A 23,832-nucleotide genomic window follows, 5' to 3' on the forward strand; every position below is an offset into this window, starting at 1 on the left:
TCAATAATAATATAATGATGATGATGATGAAGGTAATTATTGCAGCAGCAATCAGTAACTGGCATCTCCTGAGTTCTAGACCCTGTTCTAAGTACTGCTGCTCTGTATGTTCTCCCACTTCAGGGAAGGAGTCAGAGGCACAGAGAATTTAAAAATGAAAAATGTGGCCATGGTGTGGTGGCACATATCTGTAATCCTAGTATTTAGGAGGCTGAGCTAGGAGGATCATGAGTTCAAGGCCAGCCTGGGCTACATAGTGAGACTCCATCTCAAAATTAACAGACAATAGATGCCCCTTCCCCAAACAACAGAAGCATAGAGAGTAAAATAAAACAAATTTGCTCAGTGTTACAGCTAAGAAAGAGCTGATAATTGAACTGGGATTTGTGCCATCTGACGTGGTAGGGACAAGACATATGTGGTGATTAAAGTTAAAATTAATTAAAATTAAATTAAAATGAATTTCTTTGGTTGCACCAAGCCACTGAGAGTTAAAGGCAGTGCCGATAACAGTGTTTTTCCACTGTAGAATGTTCTCTGAGGGACTGAGGCAGAGATTTGTGCATGAACACAGGTCAGTGACCAAACTAGATTCTCCCTCACTTTGTCTGAAAAGAGGTATGAAGATGTGGACTGAAACATTTTACAGGGATGATGCAGACAGGCTGGGTTTGAGTCACAAGATTTAGGCTCAGTATAGACTTGCTATTTACTGCAGAGCAATTTGCTTTTTAACCAGTCTCTAAAACAGCAATTCTCAACCCGTGGATCGTGACCCCTTTGGGGGAGGTTGCATATCTGATAGCAGTAGCAAATTTACAGTTATGAAGTAGCAACAAAATAATTTTATGGTTGGGGTTACCGCAACTTGTCACAACATTAGGAAGGTTGAAAACTGCTCCTTAAACGTCTTTCCTAATCTACTGTATGAGGAAACAAAACGGAAGCCACAGGACTCTGCATTAGGTAGTTATTTGGCACAGCCCGCTACAAATCAAGAGGAGGATGTTTAGCAGGTAGCTCATTGGTACCCACTTTTCATATTTGATGGTGGAAGCAGGGACCCCGGATTCATGCCACCTGTGTTGGACTCTTTCCCATCATTTCTGCCTTGGTAAGATGAACTAGTTAGCATTAACTGTCAACTTGACACAGCCTAGGATCACCTGGAGAAAAGTTTTAATTGCATGTCTTTAGCAGATTGGTCTAGGGGGGATTGTCTTGATTGTAAACAGATACAGGAAGGGCCCAGCCCACTGTGGGTGGCACCATCCCTACCAAGGCGGTCATGAACTATAGAAGAGAGTTTGAGCCGTGAGGTGAGCCAGGAAGCAACATTCCTCCATGGTTTCTGCTGTCCCTCCTTGGTTGTGAGTTCCCTGGTTGAAGGGAATGCTAAGTGCAGTAGCAGGCAGTCCTGGCTTCAAGTTCCTGCCACGAGTTCCTGCTTTGACTTCTCTCGATGACGGAGCATGGCCTGGATGTATCAGATGGAATAAACCCTTTCCTCTCCCCTAAGCTGCTGCTGGTCAGAGTGCTTTGCTACAGACTGCTTACCTCATAGATGTTTCTTCTCTGTTGGTGACAACGAGAGTTTGTTTGTACGGGGGCATCCCAGCTTGGTAGATGAAGCAAGTCCCAAAGTTGTAGCTGGTGAAGGAAAACTGGACAGCTGGGCTCACAGCACAGCCTATGATGCTGCATATGAATATTGGGCCATGGCTGATCTGCAAGGAGAGATGGGCCAGGTGACTGTAACTAGAGGCAGGAAGACAGAGCAGTTGCATCCACAGGGCAAGAAAGAAAGTGGTTGGTGCTTTACAAATTACAGATTTTGGGGCTCTATCTCTAGAGAGTCTGGTTTCAGTAGGTTTGAATTTATTTGCTTAAAATTAACGACGCTAACCAGAACCCACACTGGCCCTTGATTTGTTCCTACAGCAGTGGTTTAGTTTGAAGGCAGAATGGTTGGAAGAAACGGCTAGTTACCGTGTATGGTGGGACCATGGTTTCCAATAGGCCTAGCTAGGTAGAAGGCTTGAGTTCGCCTCTTCCCTGGTGTTTCAGGATAGCCACTGGTGGATATAATTCTGTTATTGGGTTGCAAGTAAAAGATAAAAGGGGAGCTGGGTGGTGATGGTGCACCCCTTTAATCCCAGCACTTGGGAGGTAGAGGAGGGAAGATCTCTGTGAGTTCTCCCTAGTCTACAGACCTAGTTCCAGGACCCAAGAAACCTTGTCTTGAAAAATCAAACAAAGAAAAAAAAAGGGTAAAGGGTGGGTGGGGTGGGGAGAATTCTCCTCTCTTGACTAAATGGATAAAGTTATTATTTATTTATTTGCTTAATGTGTATGAGTGTCTTACTTGCATGTATGTAGAACCCGTGGAGGCCCTGGGACAGGGATTATATATAGATTGTTTCCTGCTGCCATAGGGTGTTGGTGCTCCTAACCACTGAGCTGTCTCTCCCGCCTGTGGGCAAGGTCTGGAATGCTGGCGGTGAGAACTGATGGCCTCCTCCACACTGTCTCGGCCCCCAGATGTGTCCATGCTCATGTCTTGATGCCAGGGAATATGCTGAGCGTTTCAAAGCCTTCTGTAAACAGATAACTCCTCTAACTCACCCCTTTGTTTGTCCCCAAGTGTCACTGACACCTTAGGCAGCTGCAGCTGTTTAATAGTTGATTACTGATTATTCTGGACAAATGTCCTATAAGAAAAGATGGTGAGGGCAGTGGTGGCGCACACCTTTAATCTGAATACTCTGGAGGCAGAGGCAGGTGGATCACTGTGCGTTTGAGGCTAGCCTGGTCTACAAAGCGGGTCTAGGACAGCCAAGGCTACACAGAGACACCCTGGTGGTGCACACTTTTAATCCCAGTACTTGGAAGGGAGAGGCAGGCGGATCACTGTGAATTCGAGGCCAGCCTGGTCTACAAAGCAAGTCTGGGATAGCCAAGATAACACAGAGAAACCTTGTCTCAAAAAACAACAAAACAAAACAAAACAAAAAAAAAAAGAAACCCTGTCTCAAAAAACCTAAAACAAAACAAAACAAAAAGAAAAGATGGTATAAAATGGCCCAACTTTGATTTGATTGAAATGAAAACCAGTCCTATGAATAGAGATTCCCATTGGACTTCTAGATTGGGGACTGGTGAGATGGCCTGTGTGTAAAGGTCATGCACACACACATGAACTTGTAGATTGGGAAAATAATGTCAGTTACTTTACAATGGCGCTTTTGAGGTAGGCCAAACCTGCTCTTCCTGTCTCAATAGCTATGAGGTTACATGTCTGCATGATCCCTGAAGAGGTCTTGATTTCTAAGCGTAGTGGGGTGGGGGTGAGGGGTGGGCTCTATCGTCATCCTGGGATGAATGCTCCTAGGACAGTCAAATTCTAGAGTTTTGAGGAATTTGGTTTTTCCAGTGTCGTCCATGCTGTGAGAGTTTGCTTGTCAGATGTCCTTGTCTGCTGACAAAGCTGTTCTTATTTTTTTCATTTGATATCTTATCTCGGAAAGTGTTGTGTGTTTACATTCCCTGCCGCCTCCAGCTCTCTCACTTATTTTAATGTCTAGGTAGTATCACAGTGTATGGATGGTTAGTTGTTTTTCTCTTGATGTCTGTGAGGCCTCTGTTCCAGGAAGTGTGAGGACTGTTTCCAAAGCAACCACCCTGTAGGAGTGGCTGGAGTTAGCCAGCTGGGGTAACACGTCACCGATTCCTTTGGCATCTGGAAAATATTAAATGGTCTCACCTTGATTTTGAGTTCCAGGCCCTTCAAGACACACTTCTCATAAGGCTGGAAAGACAGGCTGGCCGGCTCGGATTGACCCACATCTACACTATTGTCAGTGGGCGTGAAGTCCAAGTACTGCAGCAGGGACTTGGGCCCAGAGAGCTCTGCCTGGTAGCTGAAGTTGAACTTGCCAGTGTTGATGATGTTGAATTCACACTGAACGCATTCATTTAACTCTACCTGAGAGGCAGGGGAGAACAGTGCCCTGAATGGAAGAGCCACAGATCCCTTGTCTGGGGAGACAAGCTCTTTGGGAAATAAGGATGGAGACCGATACAGATGAGCTGGGTGGTGTTAGCTGAAGGGAACAGGATACCCTAGCAAGACCACCAAGTATTGGTGTCGTCTTATATCTCAAGTATAAGATCTTTCTCGGTAGTGGAAATCTTTCCTGTTTGTATAATGCAAGTTTTCATGTACCCCTGGCACCCCCCCATATTTGTCCTCTAAAAAATAAAAACATTCACTTCATAACTACATAATCTTGAGGATGGATTTATTGTTTGTCTCGTTTTAGTATTTGAGACAGGAAGACTCAGCTCATAGCCATTTATTACAGCATCACAGTCCCTAGGAAAATGTGGAGCAACGTACGGTCTTTGTTATCCCTTACCTCATAGAAATTGATGGTGTTGACCTGGTTGGACACCAAGAGGGTGGAGGAGCCTGTCCTGTCCTTGCACTTGACCTCAGCATTCATAATGTAGCCCTCGGCTTTGACATTGAGTGTCAGAGGGTGGGCTTTCCTCTTTACATTACAGACCAAATTGAAGTTCACATCTCCTTCTTGCTTTGGTGTGAAGAAGATATCAACTGGTAACCTGAAAAGACAACAGACTGACTGACGAAGAAATCCTGTAAAAATCTAATAAGATAAGACAACACTGGATTGTTAGATACACTGTGAGCAAAAGGCACCAAAACCACCACTCCAAATTAAGTACATTTTACATAGTTTTCCAGGCAAAGTTAGATACTGTGTTGTGGACTCACAGACACAAGACAGAGAAGAACCTGTGGACATAAAAAAATATTGCAGTGAAGATTTGAACTGGGCTGGAGAGCTGGCTTAGCAGGTGAGAGCACTGGCTGCTCTTCAAGAGGACCAGGGCTCAAATCCTAGCACCCACAGGGTGGCTCACAACTGCCTGTAACTCCAGTCCCCATGAACCTGATACTGCCTTCTTTTTTCACCAGGCACTGTGCCCATATGGTTCACAGACATACATGTATGCAAAATACCCACACAAACATTTATCAAGACAATGAACACTAGAGACTCAGACAGACTAGAGATGAAATTATTTATATTTAAATCTTTGAGTTGGAGCCTCAGGAGGCAGAGGCAGGTGGATCGCTGTGAGTTTGAGGCCAGCCTGGTCTACAAAGTGAGTCCAGGACAGCCAAGGCTACACAGAGAAACACTGCCTTGAAAAACCAACCAACCAAACAAAAATCCTTGAGTTAGGAGAGGTTTAATTTTATTTCTTTAGATTTTTTTTAACCGTGTGTGTGTGTGTGTGTGTGTGTGTGTGTGTGTGTGTGCGTGTAGGTCAGAGGACAACCTGTAAGAGTCAGTTCTCTTCTTCCACCATGTGGGTGTGGGTTCTGGGGATTAAACTCAGGTTGTCGGTGTGGTGGCAAGTTCCTATCCCATTGAGTCATCTTGATGGCCCAGGAAAGACTCTTCATTTTTTACTTACCTGGACAGTGGTGGAATCCAGCCTTTCATGGGACATACAGTCAGGCTGTTCTTGAATCCTTCGGAATAGCGGGAGTTCTCCTGGAAGGCAAAATCGAACCCTTGCTCCTCGTCGTTAATGATCTTCACCGTTTCTCGGGCTTCTCTGCCTGGGGAGGAAACGCCAGGTGTCAGCAAAGGCCTCTCGCCTGCTCAGTGACGCACTGAAGCAGCCGATGCCCCACACATAAGAGGAAGGCCTGCCAGAGTACTCTTAGCACCCCCATGCCCAACTTTCAGGGAGCAATCTCATCCCCCTCTCTGGCCCCCTGGAACTGACTGCCCCCAGCCACTGGCTGCCTCACTTCCTCCCCTCCTCCGGTAGGGGATGCCACATCTCCTATCTAAAATGTCTCCTCCCTAATTGACTGCTGCTCCTGGGAGTTGGCTTCTCTGAGTAGGCCACGGTTCTGCTGACGCCTCCTCTTCCCTTCTTCCTTCAGTCAGGACTTGCAGTGGCTTCCTGGGTCTGTAATAGGGAATACCTTCTCCTTCCTTTGGATGGCCCACATCTCTAAACAGGATCCTTGTGTTAAGTTCTTTGGAATTTGACCTTGGATGGCCCTGGGCTTTCCTGTGCTGGGTCCTGACTCATTATTTTGTTCTCTTTGGCTAATGTTAAAATATTTATTGTCCTACAAAACCTAGGATTATCTCTTATCCAATTCTCTCCCTTCCTCAATCCTTTAGGAATTTAGCCTATCAGATAGCTTTTATTAACACAAATGTGACCCAAATATTACTTAGGATACACACACACACACACACACACACACACACACACACACTACACACACTCTGAATCTATCTAAAATTAAAATTTAACTGCGCATCCTTTGCAACCCTAGCTGGGATTCTAATTGAAATCTGATTAAATTTGCATTTAATTTTGGGAGAATTAACCAAATGTTTAGCTCTTATTTGGAAGCATTTTAATGTCACTTAAATCTTAACATATAGGTCTTGGGAGTTGGATGTATCCTTGGAGATTGTACATTTAGTTAGCAGTAAATAGAGCTTTTATTTTTGTTTTTGCTTCTAGGTGTTTACAGCAAAAAGGGATGAGATGTGTCAAGTTTTTGCACATGTGTCTTGCTCACTTTGCCAAATTACCTTGACTCTAATAGTTTCTCTCACACCTCTTGAGACTTTATGTGTACAAAGTGATCAGCTATAGAAAGTTAAGATTATTATTTTGACTGTCTCCATTAAGGTTAAAGCTCATTATACTTATTTTTTAAATAATTTCTAAGAAAATGTTCAGGCATGGAGGTGATAATAAGTACTCTCCCCTAACTCATTTTAATTGAAGTAGTTTCAGGTTTACCATAGGACACTACAGTATTTTCTTGCTTCTTGTTTCAGATTAATATTTTTAATGTTTTTTCCTTCAACTCTTGTTTTATTACTGGAGAGTTTTCAAGGGTTGAGATAGGGAGGAACTTTTGATGAATTTTAGCAATTTTTTTTATTTTTAAGTGGTTTGGCTAGGTATGGCTCCTGTAGATTCATGTGTGTCTGGCTGCTTGGCCCATCGGGAGTGGCACTCTTAGGACGTGTGGCCTTGTTGGAGGAAGTGTGCCACTGTGGAGCCGGGCTTTGAGGTCTCATATGCTCGAGCTACACCCATGTGGCACACAGTCCACTTCCGCTGCCCGTGGATCCAGATGTAGAACCCAAGCTCCTTCTCCAGCACTGCGTCTGCCTGCACCATGCTGCCATGCTTCCCGTCATGTTGCTAACGGACTAAACCTCCGAGACTGTAAGGCAGCCCCCAGTGAAATGCTTTTCTTTGAGAGGAGTAGCTTTGGTCATGGTATCCCTTCACAGCAATGAAGCCCTAACTAAAACATCTTTTTAATATGATTATATGGTTCCTCTTTATTGATATGATATATTAATATACTGAAGGGTACATTTTGAATTAAATTTTTTATATAGTTTGACTACTATAAAAATATTGTTGTCTGAACTAACATCAAATGAATCACGTAAAAGTTCTTTGGCCTTAGCTGTGTTTTACATACCCACTCACATCCGTATGAAACACGCATAGAGCTACGTCACACGCCTCTGCTGGAATGTTTCCATCTCAGCGTCTACTATAGTCCTATTCTTTCTACCCTGATGCATTATTTTCTATAACATGCATCAACCTCTGACTTACTATTTATTTTACTTAGTTTTTGTTAGTCTCCTTCCTATGATTAGAATGCAGACCTCACAGGGCTGAGGACCCTGTGCTTTATTTTAGTGTATTCCCGTCCCGCAGAGGAACCTTTGGGCCAAACTGGTCTCTCCCTGCCCTCTGTACTGGAGATTGAACCAGGGCTTTGTACATGCTTGGCAAGCACTTGCTTAACCACTGAGCCACACCTCCACTCCAGCCCATAAACAATGATTCATGAGCCCAGTGAATGCAAGAAAAGAAGGTAGAGAGATCTGAACGTCGAGGAACAGACCAAGGAACAAGCGAGCACAGCCCACAGCCTGGAGGTAGAGAGGCGTGTACAAATCACGAAGCTCTGAAGATGAGCAGAGTCACTGCATGTCCTACAGGAACCTGCTCAGGAGAATCTATAACAAAGACAGTCGATGGAAAAGAGATTGAGAAGAGATTATCATATGGATCTCGGATAAGTGACAGAGGCCTTCTGACGTTCTTTCTGAAAGGTCTCTCGAGGAGTGCCCCACTCCTGTCTGCCCCTGGGGACCTTGATGACCTAAGGTCATGCCAACCCAAAATGAAAAGCTGACAGGGCCACCTTACCGATGAGGAGAGAGCTGAAGTTGAGGTGTGACTTGTCAAGAGAGATGAGGGGGTCCGTGCTCTTGCCCACCAGCAGGAAGGGGACTGAGATATCGTGCTCCGGGATAGAGAAAGTCCAGAATGCCTCTGTGATGTCCAGGTGAACGGGCATGAACTGGAACGTGATCTATGAAGACAATTCGGAAGAGGACAGTGAAAGGCACATCTTCCTTGGCCCTTTAGGGACTTACTACACGAGGGCCGTAAGAGGGGACATCTTCCCAGGTTGTCATTACTGTCTAAAGTATAGGTTTGGCCCAGTCAGCAATGTCAGCCTGTTTTCCCTGTCTTTGAGGAGCCATTTACCCCATCCACAGCCTCTGACTAAACTGGTACCCATACCAAAGAAAGACAGTCTACGTGTCTGTCAACAGTCTGGCATATCGTAGCCCAACTCAGTCTCATTATCAGATCTCTCTCTCCCTCTCCTCCTCTCCCTGCACCTCTCCTCTCTGTCTGCTTGCCTATCTGCCTATCTGTCCATCTCTGAAATTCAGAAAAAGAAACTGAGTGACTGGGCTGGATGGCAGTGACTCTTGTGGGGGTGGATGCTGGAAGCGGGAGCTGGGCCACGGTATGCTACAACCTATTTGCTAAATGAGATACAAAGGAACAGAAGCAACTAATGAAGAGGGAAGAAACTGGTTGGTAGAGAGAAAGTGGAGCAGATTGCTAGAAAGAAGCAGAAAGACCTGGAAGGAAAGTCCATTCTCAGAAGCGACCCTGTGAACTTTCACCTTTGGGGCCAACCTGAGTTTCTTCATACTTGGTCTATCAGCATTGAATGGAAGAGCAGAATTTGCCATGGCAATGACAAGATAATGCAGGAGAGATGTTCTAGAGATATGGCACCTCAATGGCACTACTGTGCCAATCAGCACAGGCTTATATGACAGATTCTTCAACTTACCTCTCTAGAAATGGGGATGGTCTTAGATATGTTTCTGGGCTACGGAGAGTACATTAAGCAGGACCATAGCTACAGTGGACCTAGCTCCTCATCCTACATCCATGCAGGACCACAGCTATGGTGGACCTAGCTCCTCATCCTGCATCCAAGCAGGACCACAGCTACAGTGGATCTAGCTCCTCATCCTACATCCAAGTAGGACCACAACTACAGTAGACTTAGCTCCTCATCCTGCATCCAAGCAGGACCACAGGTACAGTAGACCTAGCTCCTCATCCTGCATCCAAGCAGCACCACAGCTACAGTAGACCTAGCTCCTCATCCTGCATCCAAGCAGCACCACAGCTACAGTAGACCTAGCTCCTCATCCTGCATCCAAGCAGCACCACAGGTACAGTAGACCTAGCTCCTCATCCTGCATCCAAGCAGCACCACAGGTACAGTAGACCTAGGTCCTCATCCTGCATCCAAGCAGCACCACAGGTACAGTAGACCTAGCTCCTCATCCTGCATCCAAGCAGCACCACAGCTATGGTGGACCTAGCTCCTCATCCTGCATCCAAGTGAGACCAGAGCTATGGTGGACCTAGCTCCTCATCCTGCATCCAAGTGAGACCAGAGCTATGGTGGACCTAGCTCCTCATCTACATCCAAGCAGGACCACAGCTATGGTGGACCTAGCCATCCTACATGGATTTAGATGGCCTGAGCACTGCCAATATGCAGAAGCCCAATGGAGAGTCTACAGATAGGCTTCCTTTGATCTTTGGGAAGGGTTAAAAGTGATGAGCTAACTACCAACACACAGGATAGAGAGATACACATAGAAATATAGGAATTTGATGTTCCCAGAAAAGTCTAGGATAACAGGCCACCCTGGGTCTACTTGTCTGTGTGAAAGTCATGTGCCAGAGAAGATGTAGAGTCAGTGAGCCTTGGTGCCAGAACGGTCTCCCTCCCCATGGCTTGCTTTGTTCATTTGGGTGACTTTACCAAAGGCATCAAATTAAAAAAAATTATTTTATTTGCATTGGTGTTTTGCCTGCATGTATGTCTGCAAGAGGGTGTCAGATCCTCTGGAACAGGAGTTACAGACAGTTGTGAGCTTCCGTGTGGGTGCTGGGAACTGAACTCAGGACCTCTGGAAGTGCAGCTAGTGCTCTCAACCACTGAGCCATCTCTTCAGCCCTGGCATCAAGTTGTTGTTGTTGTTGTTTTTAAAAAGTTAAAACCAATGTGTATGTATGTGTCCATATGTGGGTATGTGCATAAGATTGCAGGTGCCCAGAGAGGCCAGAGGTGACAGATCCCAGTTGGAGCTGGAGTTATAGGTCTGTTATGGGTGCTGAGGACTGAACTTGGGTCCTTTGCAGGAGCAGAAAGCATCTTAACTGCATCCACATCAGCATTTTAATTATGTTCTTATTTATGTATCTCTCTCTCTTTGTGCGTGTGTATGTTTATCTGTGAATATGTGTGATGCATGCATGTTGAGCACACATGTAGAGGTCAGAGGATGAATTTGGGGGTCAGCCCTCACTTTCTGCCATGTGGGTCTCAGGCTTGGCAGCAATCACCCTAATCTACTGAGCCATCTCACCAGCTTCCCGAAGGCATTCAAATGCATAATTTTCATTTCATGGATTTATTGCTAACATATAAGATTCTTTGTAGAATTTACTGGCCGTAGAGCCCACACATAAGCTTTGACTGGCAAGTTCACATATAAATCTGACCCCCTGCCCTATACTATTATGGAGACATTTAGGACTAAGCCACAAGACAGGAGGACTCTGTTCTTATATTTTGCCTTTTCCCTCAGCAAAGAAAACATAACCTTTTGCTATTGCCAATCTTTTATATACAGATAGTTCTATATGTCCTCATACCATGATTCCGGGAATCCCCAGATATTTATGTCTGCTTTCCCTTTGCTCCTTGAATATTTTCATCAAATTCCTGCAGATACTCGAGCTTTCTCCAGAGCCGGCCAAGAAAACCCAGGCCTATCTTCCTCATTGAGATTGTACATGGTAGCCACTCAATAAATACATGCAGATCAATGATTCTCATCAACTCTGTTCTCTCTTGGCATACACTTGCTGTGCAGGGATGGCTATAGAATTGTGGGGTCCCCAATACACACGCACACACACACACACACACCATACACAGGCACACACACACGCAACACCACACACACACGCACACATACACGCACACACCACACACCACACACACCACACACACACACACACACACACACACACACACACACACACACCTACCTCAGCTTTCTTCTCAGGGTGGATAACACCCTTTTCTGTAAGACACACAAAGGCTGGAGGGTGCTGGAGACTTTCTGTCTCTTCAGAGGTCCAGCAGAAAGAGTAGGTGCTGTTGGTCGGGTTCAGAATTGTAAAGGTCCTGGTCAAAAGGGGGAAAAAAAATGACAGCAGGAAGTGAGGGAAGGTATTGCAAAAAAAAAAAAAATTCAAGAAAATTTATGTAAATCCTAGAACTGTCACCGTCTCCCCCTGGGAACCAGAAATGATCTGAGAACTTCATTACTGTAGAAGTCAAGCTGCTACCTCCCCCTGGGGATCTGAAGTGTAATGAGAGTTCTGGACTTTGGAGTGATTGATGCTCCCAAGGCCGCATGTGCCAAGGGATGCTCTGTGGTCAAGGTGGGGTGAGGGAATACACCTTTATACATATGCCCAAATTCCCCCACTGTCAAAAGCTGTGGACAAGGAATCTAGCTTCATTCATGTACCAATTCTCTGATGTCAAATCTCTAGAGCAATCCCTGGAGCATCCAGTTTGCTTTTAGGCATCAGTACAGCTGGCTTTCCTGAACTCTCCACCTGCATTCTGTAGGAGGACTGACTGGCGTGAGTTCCATCCACGCAAACCCACGTGACTCACCGGAAATCCTTTCCTCCTATACCCACACTGGTGAACTCGATCACTTGGGTGTTTGGATCGAGAGGTCCAGTGCCTGGTCCTCGGAGCTCTGGGTTGCGCCGATGGCCACTGATGTAGTCTGATTCCTTCAGTTCAAAATGGCAGAATGGCAGGACGCTTCGCCCTTTGGTTAGCAGAATGGGGCCTTGCTCTCCAGACGGCAGGTTGGGAATCCTGAAATTTTAATTTTGACTTTATATTCTGTTGTTTCTTTCTGAGATGGTTGGGAATAATTATTCTGTCCATCAAAATGTGAGTTCCGTGTGATTGTCTTGGTTAACAGCACCACTCTGGGCCTGACTGCCACACTCTACACAGTGGGTGTTCACTAATTAATTGTTCAGTAGACGAGTGGGCTGGTATGAGAATCCGGGGTCAGAATCCCTCTGTGTACTTACACGGGGCTCCCAGTTTCCCCCTCCTATCAGTGGTTAAATGAAGAGGAGTGCTCATCGTCTGGGTCCACTCCTAGGCATCTGATGATAGATTATAGAGGAGGAGCTGGAAATCCTAAAATATTATCCTAAGAACCTTGTAGAAGGTGATGCACATGAACAGACCCAGCCCCGGGGCCGAGCCCTATAGCAGCAGAGGTCTCTCCGGTATAAGACCTGGAAAACTCTGACGGTTCACGTAGGTCTCTGTCACCCTACGGCAAGGCTTACAGGCTTTCTCTAAGGGCAGCTGTTCTCTTTGGAATCTCTCCCGGAAGGAGGTACACTATCTGGGACGTTAGCTGATGTATGTAGGATCTATGCATGTATGCTTATTTTTCTCTCTCTCACACCAGACCAGACCAGACAGGTCCACCAACCCCATATCCCTTCCTCTCTTTGTTTACTGAGCTTATTGTGGGCCAGGCATTGCCTCAACTCTTTGTTTAAATTAGCTCACTTAGTATTCCAAATAAATTTATATGGTAAGGATTACTGCCTGTAGTTTTAGGTATGTGGCAATGGAGTATCAGGGAATATAGAAGGGAGCTTTCCCAAAGGGTAGATTCTGCCAGGCTGCAAATTACTCTCTTATTTAGCGGATTCCTGTATGTGTCCAGGAAGGGGGAAGTAGGCAGGTGGAAGTGATGGGAGAGGCTGATGAGCAGGACTTAGACCACATTCCCCTTGCTCTCCAGGGGCTGGCCCTTTTAGACTTCTGGGCTCTGGGAGGCGTCTAAGGTCAGAAAGGGTGACAGCAGTTGGATGGGAGAGGAGGGTCAGAGCTGGAGGCTCGCAGAACACACTTCCTTACTGGCAGTACAGGGTGGTCTCGAACTCGCCCGTGTCCATCGGGGAGAACTTCACTTTGAGCTTCTGAGACTTCCCTACAGGCACTACGCCTGAGGAGGGCTCCACTGAGAAGGGGGAGGGACAGCCTTCGGTCCAGTGGTCCAGGGCGCTGTCCAGGGTGCTGCCTGTGCCCTGACTTAGCTGATCTTTTTGACTGGAACCTGAGGGAGGATAGAGAGAAGGTGATTTTTCTGCAAGGGCAATGGGAGGCAGCCCACTCGTGAGTCGCTTGGGGCCCTCTCCTGGGATGTCTGTGGACTCATGCCTTACAGCAGGTATATTTAACGCTGGACACAAGTAGAAAGGAATCGACTCATAGTTCACAGGCGACTTGTGAAAAACTCTTCTATTAATGTTATAATGTTTTCAGATGGATTTCCTTTTGGCCCGGGGGAAGCGGGTCAAGAAAGGGTTTGTGGATCTTCGGCAGTAGGGTAATGGGCTATGAATAGGGTTTGTGGAGAGCCATTGACCTAACATAGGGATTTGCATGGTGGGAGACCATGGGTAAGGAGGGCTCATCTGAAAAGTCTGTGAACCTCCCCAATTGAAATAACAGCGACCAGTTTATTTACCTACCAGGTGTCAGGCCCCTTGCTATAGTTTCATGTGTATCAGTTGTACACTTTGGCATAGGTATGTATTTCTTCTGGGGAAATGACTCATTGTTTTCACCAGTTTTTCTTTTATTTTTATATGTATCTGTGCTTTTTTGTGCATGTATGCATGTGCATCACATGCATTTCTGGTGCCAAAGAGATCAGAAAAGGGTGTTAGATTCCCTGGAACTGCAGTATCATGCAGTTGTAAGTCACCATGTGGCTTCTGGGAATTGAACCTGAGTCCTCGACAAGAGGCACAAGTGCTTTTTAACTGCTGGGGTATCTCTCCAGCCCCACACCAGTTTTTTCAGTGGTCTGCAATCTTGTAGAAGTCTTAAGAACTAGAAGACAGCAGTTCAGTGGTACACGGCTGTAATCCTAACAGATCTCTATGAGTTTGAGGCCAGCCTGGTCTACAAAGCGAGTCCAGGACAGTCTTGAAAACAACAAACAACAAAACAAACCCCAAAGAACTAGAAGACAAGATCCGTGGTGATGAGTGACCTGGGCCATCGCTCTGGTGGGACTGTAGAAGGCCCGGACAGAGAACCGAGGATGAGGAGAGGTCAAGCTGCTCGTCTCTCAGGCCCACGTGGCTCTGGAAAGTACACAAAGCCCGTGCTCTGCCATCTCTTAGCTCCTCGGGGGGCTGGATGTGCGGTGCTGGCCTCTAAGGCTTTTCTGTGAATGGTGGCTCTGGTCAGGGACTGGGGGGTCCTTACCGTGACTTTCTGGCATGAAAAACGTGACTGCCTTGGAGGGTTCATCCGAGGCCCAGCTGTATTCTAACAGCACCTGTCCTGTGTTAACGAGGTCAAACCTGTGGGGGGGGGGGGTCAGGAGCAGATGTCAGAATGTGCTGCCCATGCTTCCGCTCACCTGAGTGTCAGCTGTACTGTTTCTCAAAGGCAAGTCGTTTCATGCCTTAGGTTTTTTTTTTTTTTTTTAAAAGTTGGAATTGTTTTCTGCTGTGCACACACATAAGTATGCCATATTTTCTTTATTCATTTATTTGACAGTGGACACCCAGGCTTATCCTCTGTCCTGGAGGCTATGAAGAGTCCACACGGGAGTGCAGACATCTCCTTGGCATGTTAACTGAGCTGGCGGTGGTGGTGCACGCCTTTAATCCCAGCACTCAGGAGGCAGAGGCAGGTGGATCTCTGTGAGTTCAAGGCCAGCCTGGTCTACAAAGCGAGTCCAGGACAGCCAGGGCTACACAGAGAAACCCTGTCTCAAAAAACCAAAAAAAAAAAAAAAAAAAAAAGACGTGTTAACTGAACCTCCTTTGATATATACCCAGAAGTGAGCAAGTCTATTTTCAGTTTAATCTTGAGGACCTTCCTTTCTGTCCCTATAATTCTGTCCTGTTCAGCAAAAATGGGTGGGGGTAGAAGACATTACGCTGAGCAAAACAAGTCAGACGTAGAGAGACACCTATCGTGTGTTCCTCCTCACGTGTGGAAGCTAGTACATTTGATCTCAACGTAGGAGAGCATAGCAGAATGATTACTGGAAGGTGGGGCAGGTCAGGGGGAAGGCATGGATGGATAGAAGGTATCACCAGTGCAATGGAAGCAGTAAGCCAGAGCACTCTACAGCGTATAGACACCTGTCATATATTTGATGAGGCCCTAGACAGAGGAGTCTGAAGGGTCCACCTCCAGATCAATGTTAAGGCATGGAAACACTAATTATTCTGATCCAATCATTATACACTGTATGCTTGCATTGAAGTAATAAATATATACCATCATTACATGTTAACCAAAAAGCAAATATTTTTTTAAAAGGCTTAAAAAATACAGCTAGGCTGGGCGTGGTGTACACCTTTAAACCCAGCAGTGGAGAGGCAGAGGCAGGCTGGTCTCTGTGAGTTTGAGGCCAGCCTGGCTTAGTGAGTTCCAGGCCAGGTAGTGCCTTGTGGTGATACCCTGTCCCCAAAAATGTTTTGAGATTGGGTCTTGCTACTATGTAGGCTATTATGGATTGGAGCTCAAGATTTTTTGGTGTCGACTTCCTGCAGAATGAATTACCATGCCTGGATGAAAACATTTTTTTTTTTTTTTGGTTTTTCGAGACAGGGTCTCTCTGTGTTAGCCTTGGCTGTCCTGGACTCACTTTGTAGACCAGGCTGGCCTCGAACTCACAGCGATCCGCCTGCCTCTGCCTCCCGAGTGCTGGGATTATAGGTGTGAGCCACCACTCCCGGCTTGAAAACATTTTAAAAAAGCAATTTTAAAGCAATTTCATCAGAACTCCTTCACTTAATGCACTTTCTTTTTAAAAGATGCAATATATTACAATTTACATATCAATATATAATTAATATATAGATATATATTATATAAATCATATAAATCATATATTTATATACACATATAACACATTATATAATATATTAATTAGATAAATCATATCATAATGTAGCAATTATTATATGTCACTATAATATATTAATAAATATATATTAATTATAGCATTGGCTATAGTATATAATAAATATATACATAATTTTAAAATGCAACTGTTTAGCCCTTACAGACAGTCTCCCTAGTAGTCTGAAAGCTTTCAGTGACTCACTCAAACACTCGGGTCTGATAAACCAGCGTTTCCTTAAAGAACACATCACTAGTTTGGCACTGATACGAAGCGAAATCCACGTTGGCACTGATCTGGATCCGCAGCTCTCGGTAATTTTCTTCTACTATCGAATGGACTGGCTCAGGGTCTGTCTCTATCACCTGAAAGAAAGGCAGCCATGTCCTTGACATTGCAAAGCCAGCAGTGCACAGGAACACTGGGGATGTCGGCACATACGGAAATGGACATGAACCCACAAAGTGCGTGCAGTTCCAGAAGACATGTCTGGCAAACCCCCAATAGCTCAAAATGAAAACGAAAGACTGAACAACAGGCAATTACTGAGGGGATTAGGATCACATGGGCGTGGATTTTGGACCAGTTGGACTCTAAAGAAGACAGAGGAACTGGGCATGGTCACACCTTTAATCCCAGCACTTGGGAGGCAGAGGCAGGCGGATCGTTGTGAGTTTGCGTAGTAAAGCCTGATCTATATGGTGAGTTCCAGGACAGCCAGGGTTATGTCAAGAGACCTTGTCTCAGAAACAAAAAATGAATACAACAACAACAACAAAAACAAAAACAAACAATAGAGAAAAGAGAATCACAGAGGAAAGAACAGGCATTAATTAATCAGAAAACAAAGTACAAATGGAGAGGGTGACCAGAATAGGTTAGTTGTGAAAAGTTTATAACTTTCAGTGAGATGGATTAAGAAAAGTGCAAACAACAAGAGTCACCAGTTAGTGCATCCCCACCAACCAAACATATCTAAAAGATAGAGATAGTTTGTTTTGAAAATACACATTAAAAATTTGGAGGGAAAAGAAAAATAATGAAATAAAATTCATGCAAGAACAAATTAAAAACTCCATTAAAGTTATTGAACAGTAAAATATCTTAAAGTAAAAAATGTGGTTAAAATGTTAAAGAAAACAATGGAAAAGCTTTATTACAACTAATTACATATTTACATTACAGGTTTTCACAATATTTGGCAATTAGATTCAGAAAGTATACTTCAGGGGGGAAAAAAAGGATCAAGAATGACCAAAACACTTGGAATAAAGCAGCGCAGAGTGGGGACTTCCCTCTAGACACCAGGTTGGTTATGATGCTATTAGAAAGGATGGACAAACTGACAACAGAGTGGAGCAGACCAGAAGTGAGCTAGGCACATATAAAACTGAGATATGACACAGAGTCCCATCAGATCACGAGGGAGCATAAGGGCTGACCAAATTTGGCAAGGGAGTTATCTCAGTGAAAAAATATGAAATTAGAGCCTGTTTCATGTCAGATAGAATTTACAGATGCATCAGAGGCTTAAGTATCAAAAGCCAAGCTCAGACTTAAAACTATGCATCAAGGTGGATATATTTTGGGGGAGGGAAGGGTTATAAAAATAAGATATAAAAGCAATAAATAAAACAAGAAACCAGATAACTTTGACTACATTAAAATTAAGGATTTTTTTAAGGGGGTGGGTGGAGGGCTGGAGAGATGGCTTATTGGGTCAGAGTACTGGCTGCTCTTTCAGAGGACCCAAGTTGAATTCCCAGCAACCACATGGCAGCTAACCACCTGTAGCTCCAGTTGATCTGACAGAACCCTTCTGGCTTCGGTGGGCACTGTAGGCATGTGGTACACACGTGCACACACACACGTATGTGTGTGTGTGTGTGTGTGTGAAAACACTCATACATAGAAACTAAAAATAAATAAAAAATCTTATTAAAAATTAAGAACAGCTTTTGTTTATCAAAACATAAAGGGGCTGGGCAGGTATCTCAGTTGCTGAGAGTGGATGTTGCTCTTGCAGAGGACCTTGGTTTGGCTCCTAACACTCATGTGGAGTGGCTCACAACCACCTATTACTCTAGCTCCAAGGGGTCTGATGCTCTCTTCGGACCACTGAGCACACCTGCACTCATGTGTGCATACCTCAACCCTTGCATGCATATGAAGAACTAAAATGAAGACAGGGCTTAAAAAAAAACACAAAGTAAAAAGTTAAGCTATAGATTTTTTTGAGAATATGTATGGACACACAATACAAATAAGATTCCTTGAAGATACAAAAACTTAAAGGATAAACATCATAGCTGAAAAACAAGCAGAAGGCACAAAAAAGCATTCATGTAAGAGGTAGCTTAGCTTGTGTGGCCAATAGTCTTATGAAGAGATATTCAACTTCATTAGTGGTTAGAGAAATATAATAAAGCCTCATAATGAGATAATTTCCCAGTTGTTCAAATGACAAAAACTCAAATGCCTTGCCTAACCGTCAAAAGGCTGTGGCTTCATCCTTAGTATCCCACAAGCAAACAAATAAAAAAAGCCTCCCAAATGTCTGACAGAGTCAAGTGTTGGCAAGGATACGGCTCACAAAACTCCTCTGCTGTAAGAATAGAAATGAGTATAGTGAGTTTGGAAAACACCTTATCATCAGCTTGAAGAAATTTGAACACTCATATGTCCCTTGACTCGGTGACTCCACTTGTAGATGTGTAAACATGGATGCCAACATGCACAGATATACTGTCCATAAGAAAGAAACTTGAAATAACTTTGAGAAAGATTAAAAAGACTGAAATGCATACAACAGTGAAATGCGTACACTATGGCCCATGCAACTATGATCACATACAATAACCTTAAAAACAAAAACAGAGTTCAGTTACACCTCAATCAGTGGATAGCTACACCTCAATCCTTTTAGACCGCTCAGGTCAACAAAGAATAGCTCAAGAGCATAACTTAGGGTAGAGACTGCCTCTAGGAGAGAGACCAAGAGAGAAAATGGCCAGAGCCACACAGCTTTTCAGGACCAGGCTCCCTTGTTGGGCATGGGTTAATTTATTATGGAATTTAAAGGAAGATAGGCAAGGAGTGGATGCAAGGGGCCGTGTGTGGGGAGAAGATGAGATCCCGCCAAGAATGGAAAGTTCTGCCTGCTCTAGTTCTAGACACCTGATGGAAGTAGAAAACAGCTAACTGACTAGTGATGGCATTTTTGGAGGAGGAGGTGGAGGAGGAGAAGGTGATGGTACTGGCTAAACCCATTACAAAGACTGAAGCTAAACCCTGTCAACTAAGAGGGTGTGTGTCATTGGTGAGCCTACTGGGCATGGAAACTTAAATTGCCATTCTTGGGACTGAAGTCAGATGCAAACCTTTCCTACTTGCCACGGCGAGACACCGAAGTTGAGAGCAGCCAGCAGCCAAGCACGACGGGCTGGGCTAGCTTTGTACTTCACGTCCTTTTGAGTACTCACTTTTCTTTTGGTTGTCAAGGCCCCGGGTGTGCTTCGGGAAGCATCCACCCACTTGACTGTGCGCATGCGGTCGTCCCAGTCATGGACCTGGTCTGCAGGGAGCTGAAACGTGATCTTAGAGAGCTTGCACTTGGCAGACATCTTCTTCAGGCTGATAGGAACGTCTGATTTCAGGGTCACCACCACGTCCTTGGAACAGCCAGGGTGGAGATGCCCTATCTAGGGGGCGGAAAAAAAAAGTCCTGGTATTTGTATTTCTGGGAACTCAATCTTAAGGCACCTTTGATACCTGGTGGTGACTCAAAATATATCATCCAGGCCTGTAGAGGTAGATTGACTTAGATCCATACAAGAGATTCATTGTAAGGCCAGGCACGGTGCTCATGCGAAGAACCCCAGCACTTGGGAAGGCGAGCCAGGTGTGCCGTGAGCTTGAGGCCAGCCTAGGTGCATAATAGGTTTAAGGCAAGTCTGGGCTACCAAGTGAGACCTTCTCTCAAACCAACAAAAACAAATACAAAACAAAAGGCAAGCACACACACATCATAATAAGAGCAATATTAATAGTTACCAATCTATTAGTTATCTCGTACACTAGTCTAAACTCTTGAGCAATTTTATTAATCCCCACAGCACACTCTGAGTGGTACAGAACCATCACTCCCATTTCATAGGTTAAAAAAAAAAACACATGTAAATTGTTTAAGGTCTGTAACGCTAGTGATCTGAGTTGATGCTCAAGCGGTGGGGCACCAAATGCCACCCACAACCAGTTGATAGTTATTCATTATGATTCATACAAGTAGGTGGCTTGATACAGTGTGCTAGTTTCTAGAAAGTGATCTAATGAGCCTTGGCATCCCCAAGATCTTTCCAGGGTACCAGTAGGACAAAGCTTTCATTGTAATACGGAATTGTCCCTTGATTATTTTATTCTCCTTTTCTCATGAGTATATAATAGAACTTACTAGAAGTCAAAGATAATGGTGTGTAGTCAGATTGAATGGAAAGAAAGAACAGAGAGCACAATTCACATGACTCTTACTCAGTCAGATATAAAGAAATTTATAAAGACATGAAATGGCTGGGTGTGGTGATACCCATCACACAAGTATTCAGGAGTCTGAGACAGGAGGATAAGATGCTCAGGGCTAGCCTGGGATACATAGGAGACTCTGTCTTTTTTGTTGTTGATTTTTCAAGACATGGGTTTTGTCTGTGTAACAGCGCTGCCTGTCCTAAAACTCACTTTGTAGATCAGGCTGGCCTTGAATCACAGAGATCTGCTTGCCTCTGCCTCCGGAGTGCTGAGATTAAAAGCATATGCCACCATGCCTGTCCAGAAGACCCTATCTTACCTAGAAAGCTGAAAGGATTCTAGCATTGCCACACATATTTTAAAAAATATGCTTATTTTAAAGTAAAATATGGTATTTGAATTAAAACATAGTTGGTTTTTGCACTTTAAAACAAGCATGTTTAAAAATACTCCTAATTTTTGGAGTTGGAGAGATGGCTCAGTGGTTAAGAGCATACTCCAGTTACAGGGGGTATGATATCCTCTTCTGGTCTCTGTGGGTGCCAGGCATAAATGTGGTACACACACACACACACACACACACACACACACACACACACACACACACACACACACACCACCTATACCCAAACAAATACAAAATAAAGAAATCTTAAAAATAGTTTTAGTTTAAATTTCTCTCCCTCTTCTGGTTTTTCTATACAGGGTTTCTTTGTGTAGCCTTGGTTGTCCTGGACTTGCTTTGTAGACCAGATTGGCCTCAAACTCACAGCAATCTGCCTGTCTCTGTGTCTCTGAGTGCTGAGATTACAGGTGTGCACCACTGGGCCCAGCAGTTTTAATTTCTAATAAGCTAAAGATCAATCATTGTAACTCACATGAATAAAAGTATCTTGAAGATTCTTAATAATGTTTAAGATTATGGACAAGCCCTGGGATGAAAAAGCTTTATTTGTAGGATGATTTGTAATTTATCTTAGATAAAGATGTACACGCACCAATAACATATACACCATCCACATGACAGGCCTCTGCCAGAGAAGGCATCCTTTCTCCTTCCTCTGGACAGTGAAGGCTTTTGGAAGCTTGGGATTGCTCAAGATATGTGCGTGTGTGTCCACGTGCACATGTAGAAGCACACAAATGTAAGGGAACTGCCAGGAGCCTGGTTCTATATCTTCTTTGACAACTTAGGTTATCCTTTTACATCCATTATACTCATTCTGCTTCCTCATAGGCCAAATGTTGATAACAAAGATTATGGATAACAAAGACTTGGAACTGGGTCTGGCGTATAGTGTAGAGTTAGTTTTCTGGAGTTACTCCTTAGGATTGGATTTGGGTGTTGGAATCTATCAGGAGCCTTGGCTGGCCTGGAACTTATGGGAGTATTTCTGCCTGAGCCTCCCATGTGTTAGGGCTGTTTGTATGGAGCACCATTTTATTTATTTATTTACTTTTGGCCTGCCGAGCCATTTCTGAAGGTCATGCTCTAGGGACACAGGTCAACACTCTGAATAGGAAGCTAGGACCTGTAGCCATTTATCCAGGTGTCCAGTGAATTCCTTGGCTTCATCCCAATGGCAGGGTTTGTTAATCTCCCGTTAGACCCCGGGGGGCCCTGAGCAGTGCCTCCAAGCACTAAGTCTGCGTCGTGGGATGGGTACTGGGCAGTTTCTTAGTTTAAGCTGCTTGCATCCCATTCCGTGTATCTGTAGCGATGGAGTGACAGTCACATGGGGGTTGGCTTAAGCCTGAGAGAGAGTCTGGAACCCAGTGAGTGACTTTACTTACCTGTGGGGAGAAAGTCAGTGTAGATAATATGGGCCACTCGAACCGGATCACATTCATTTGGCTGTGGTTGGTGATGGTGAAGCTCACGTTGTAGTTGCTTCCAATGTGGCAGTGCCCAAACTGGATGTGATCCAATAGGGCAGCTAGGGGTCAGAAACAGAAGGCTCGTGAGTCCTCTCTGACCTCTCTGAAGAGCCTGCTTTCTAAGGGAGGCATATCTTAATAGACAGTGTATCTCATGCACATTTCACTGTTTCCTCTTTGGATGGTAATATATGAAGAAAACCTTGGATCTCTGGATAGAAATACCTGCCTCCTAAGGATTTCCATCCATTTATCATCTATCCATCCATCTATCCATCCATCCATCCATCTATCCATCCATCCATCTATCCATCCATCCATCCATCCATCCATCCATCTATCCATCCATCCATCCATCCATCCATCCATCCATCATCCGCCATCTATCAGCTGTCCATCATCCATCCATCCATCCATCCATCCATCCATCCATCCATCCATCCATCATCCGCCATCTATCATCTGTCCATCTACCCATGTATCAGTTCTAGCTATACACCTACTTTTCACTCTTATATTTGTTCAAGAGAAAAATAAAGACTGTAATGTCATTTGTTTAATGAGACAATACAATGAAATGTTAAGATTGCCAGATAAAATACGGGATTCTCAGTTACATTTGAATTACAAACAATGAGTAATGTTTTATGATAAACACGCCCCATGCAATACTTTGGGGGAATGTGCATGTTCTAAAAGTTATTGATTGTTTATCTGGAATGCAATTTTCTGCGGAATACCTGTATTCATGTTTGCTAAACCTGGAGACCCTGTAATAGGTATGAAATCTGATCTCTAAACTTGGATTACTGCTAGCTCCTATTTGATCTCCGACAAGAGTGATGTCATTACATAGGTTCAAACAGGAGTGAAGCACCAAATTATGGAAAGAGTGTTGATTTCAATATACATTCTAGGACTATAATTAAGATCC

The 23,832-nt window shown here is 44.4% G+C and overlaps 1 protein-coding gene across 3 annotated transcripts in view; it reads right to left on the bottom strand.

Moving 5' to 3' along the window:
- Positions 1–23,832, bottom strand: part of HYDIN (HYDIN axonemal central pair apparatus protein) — a 346,689-nt gene that overhangs the window by 17,148 nt on the left and 305,709 nt on the right. For all 3 annotated transcript variants that reach the window (XM_084757699.1, XM_084757700.1, XM_084757698.1), the window contains 12 exons: positions 22,815–22,957; positions 19,982–20,200; positions 16,704–16,864; positions 14,843–14,940; positions 13,481–13,679; positions 12,194–12,406; positions 11,554–11,692; positions 8,317–8,482; positions 5,509–5,656; positions 4,419–4,626; positions 3,764–3,985; positions 1,558–1,727 (listed from right to left, as the gene is read on the bottom strand). In XM_084757699.1, the coding sequence (XP_084613825.1) occupies positions 1,558–1,727; positions 3,764–3,985; positions 4,419–4,626; positions 5,509–5,656; positions 8,317–8,482; positions 11,554–11,692; positions 12,194–12,406; positions 13,481–13,679; positions 14,843–14,940; positions 16,704–16,864; positions 19,982–20,200; positions 22,815–22,957 (2,086 nt within the window). The remainder of the gene's footprint in view (positions 1–1,557; positions 1,728–3,763; positions 3,986–4,418; positions 4,627–5,508; positions 5,657–8,316; positions 8,483–11,553; positions 11,693–12,193; positions 12,407–13,480; positions 13,680–14,842; positions 14,941–16,703; positions 16,865–19,981; positions 20,201–22,814; positions 22,958–23,832) is intronic.

The sequence above is a fragment of the Acomys minous genome (assembly GCF_964271855.1).
Source record: "Acomys minous genome assembly, chromosome: 14".
NCBI lineage: Eukaryota > Metazoa > Chordata > Mammalia > Rodentia > Muridae > Acomys > Acomys minous.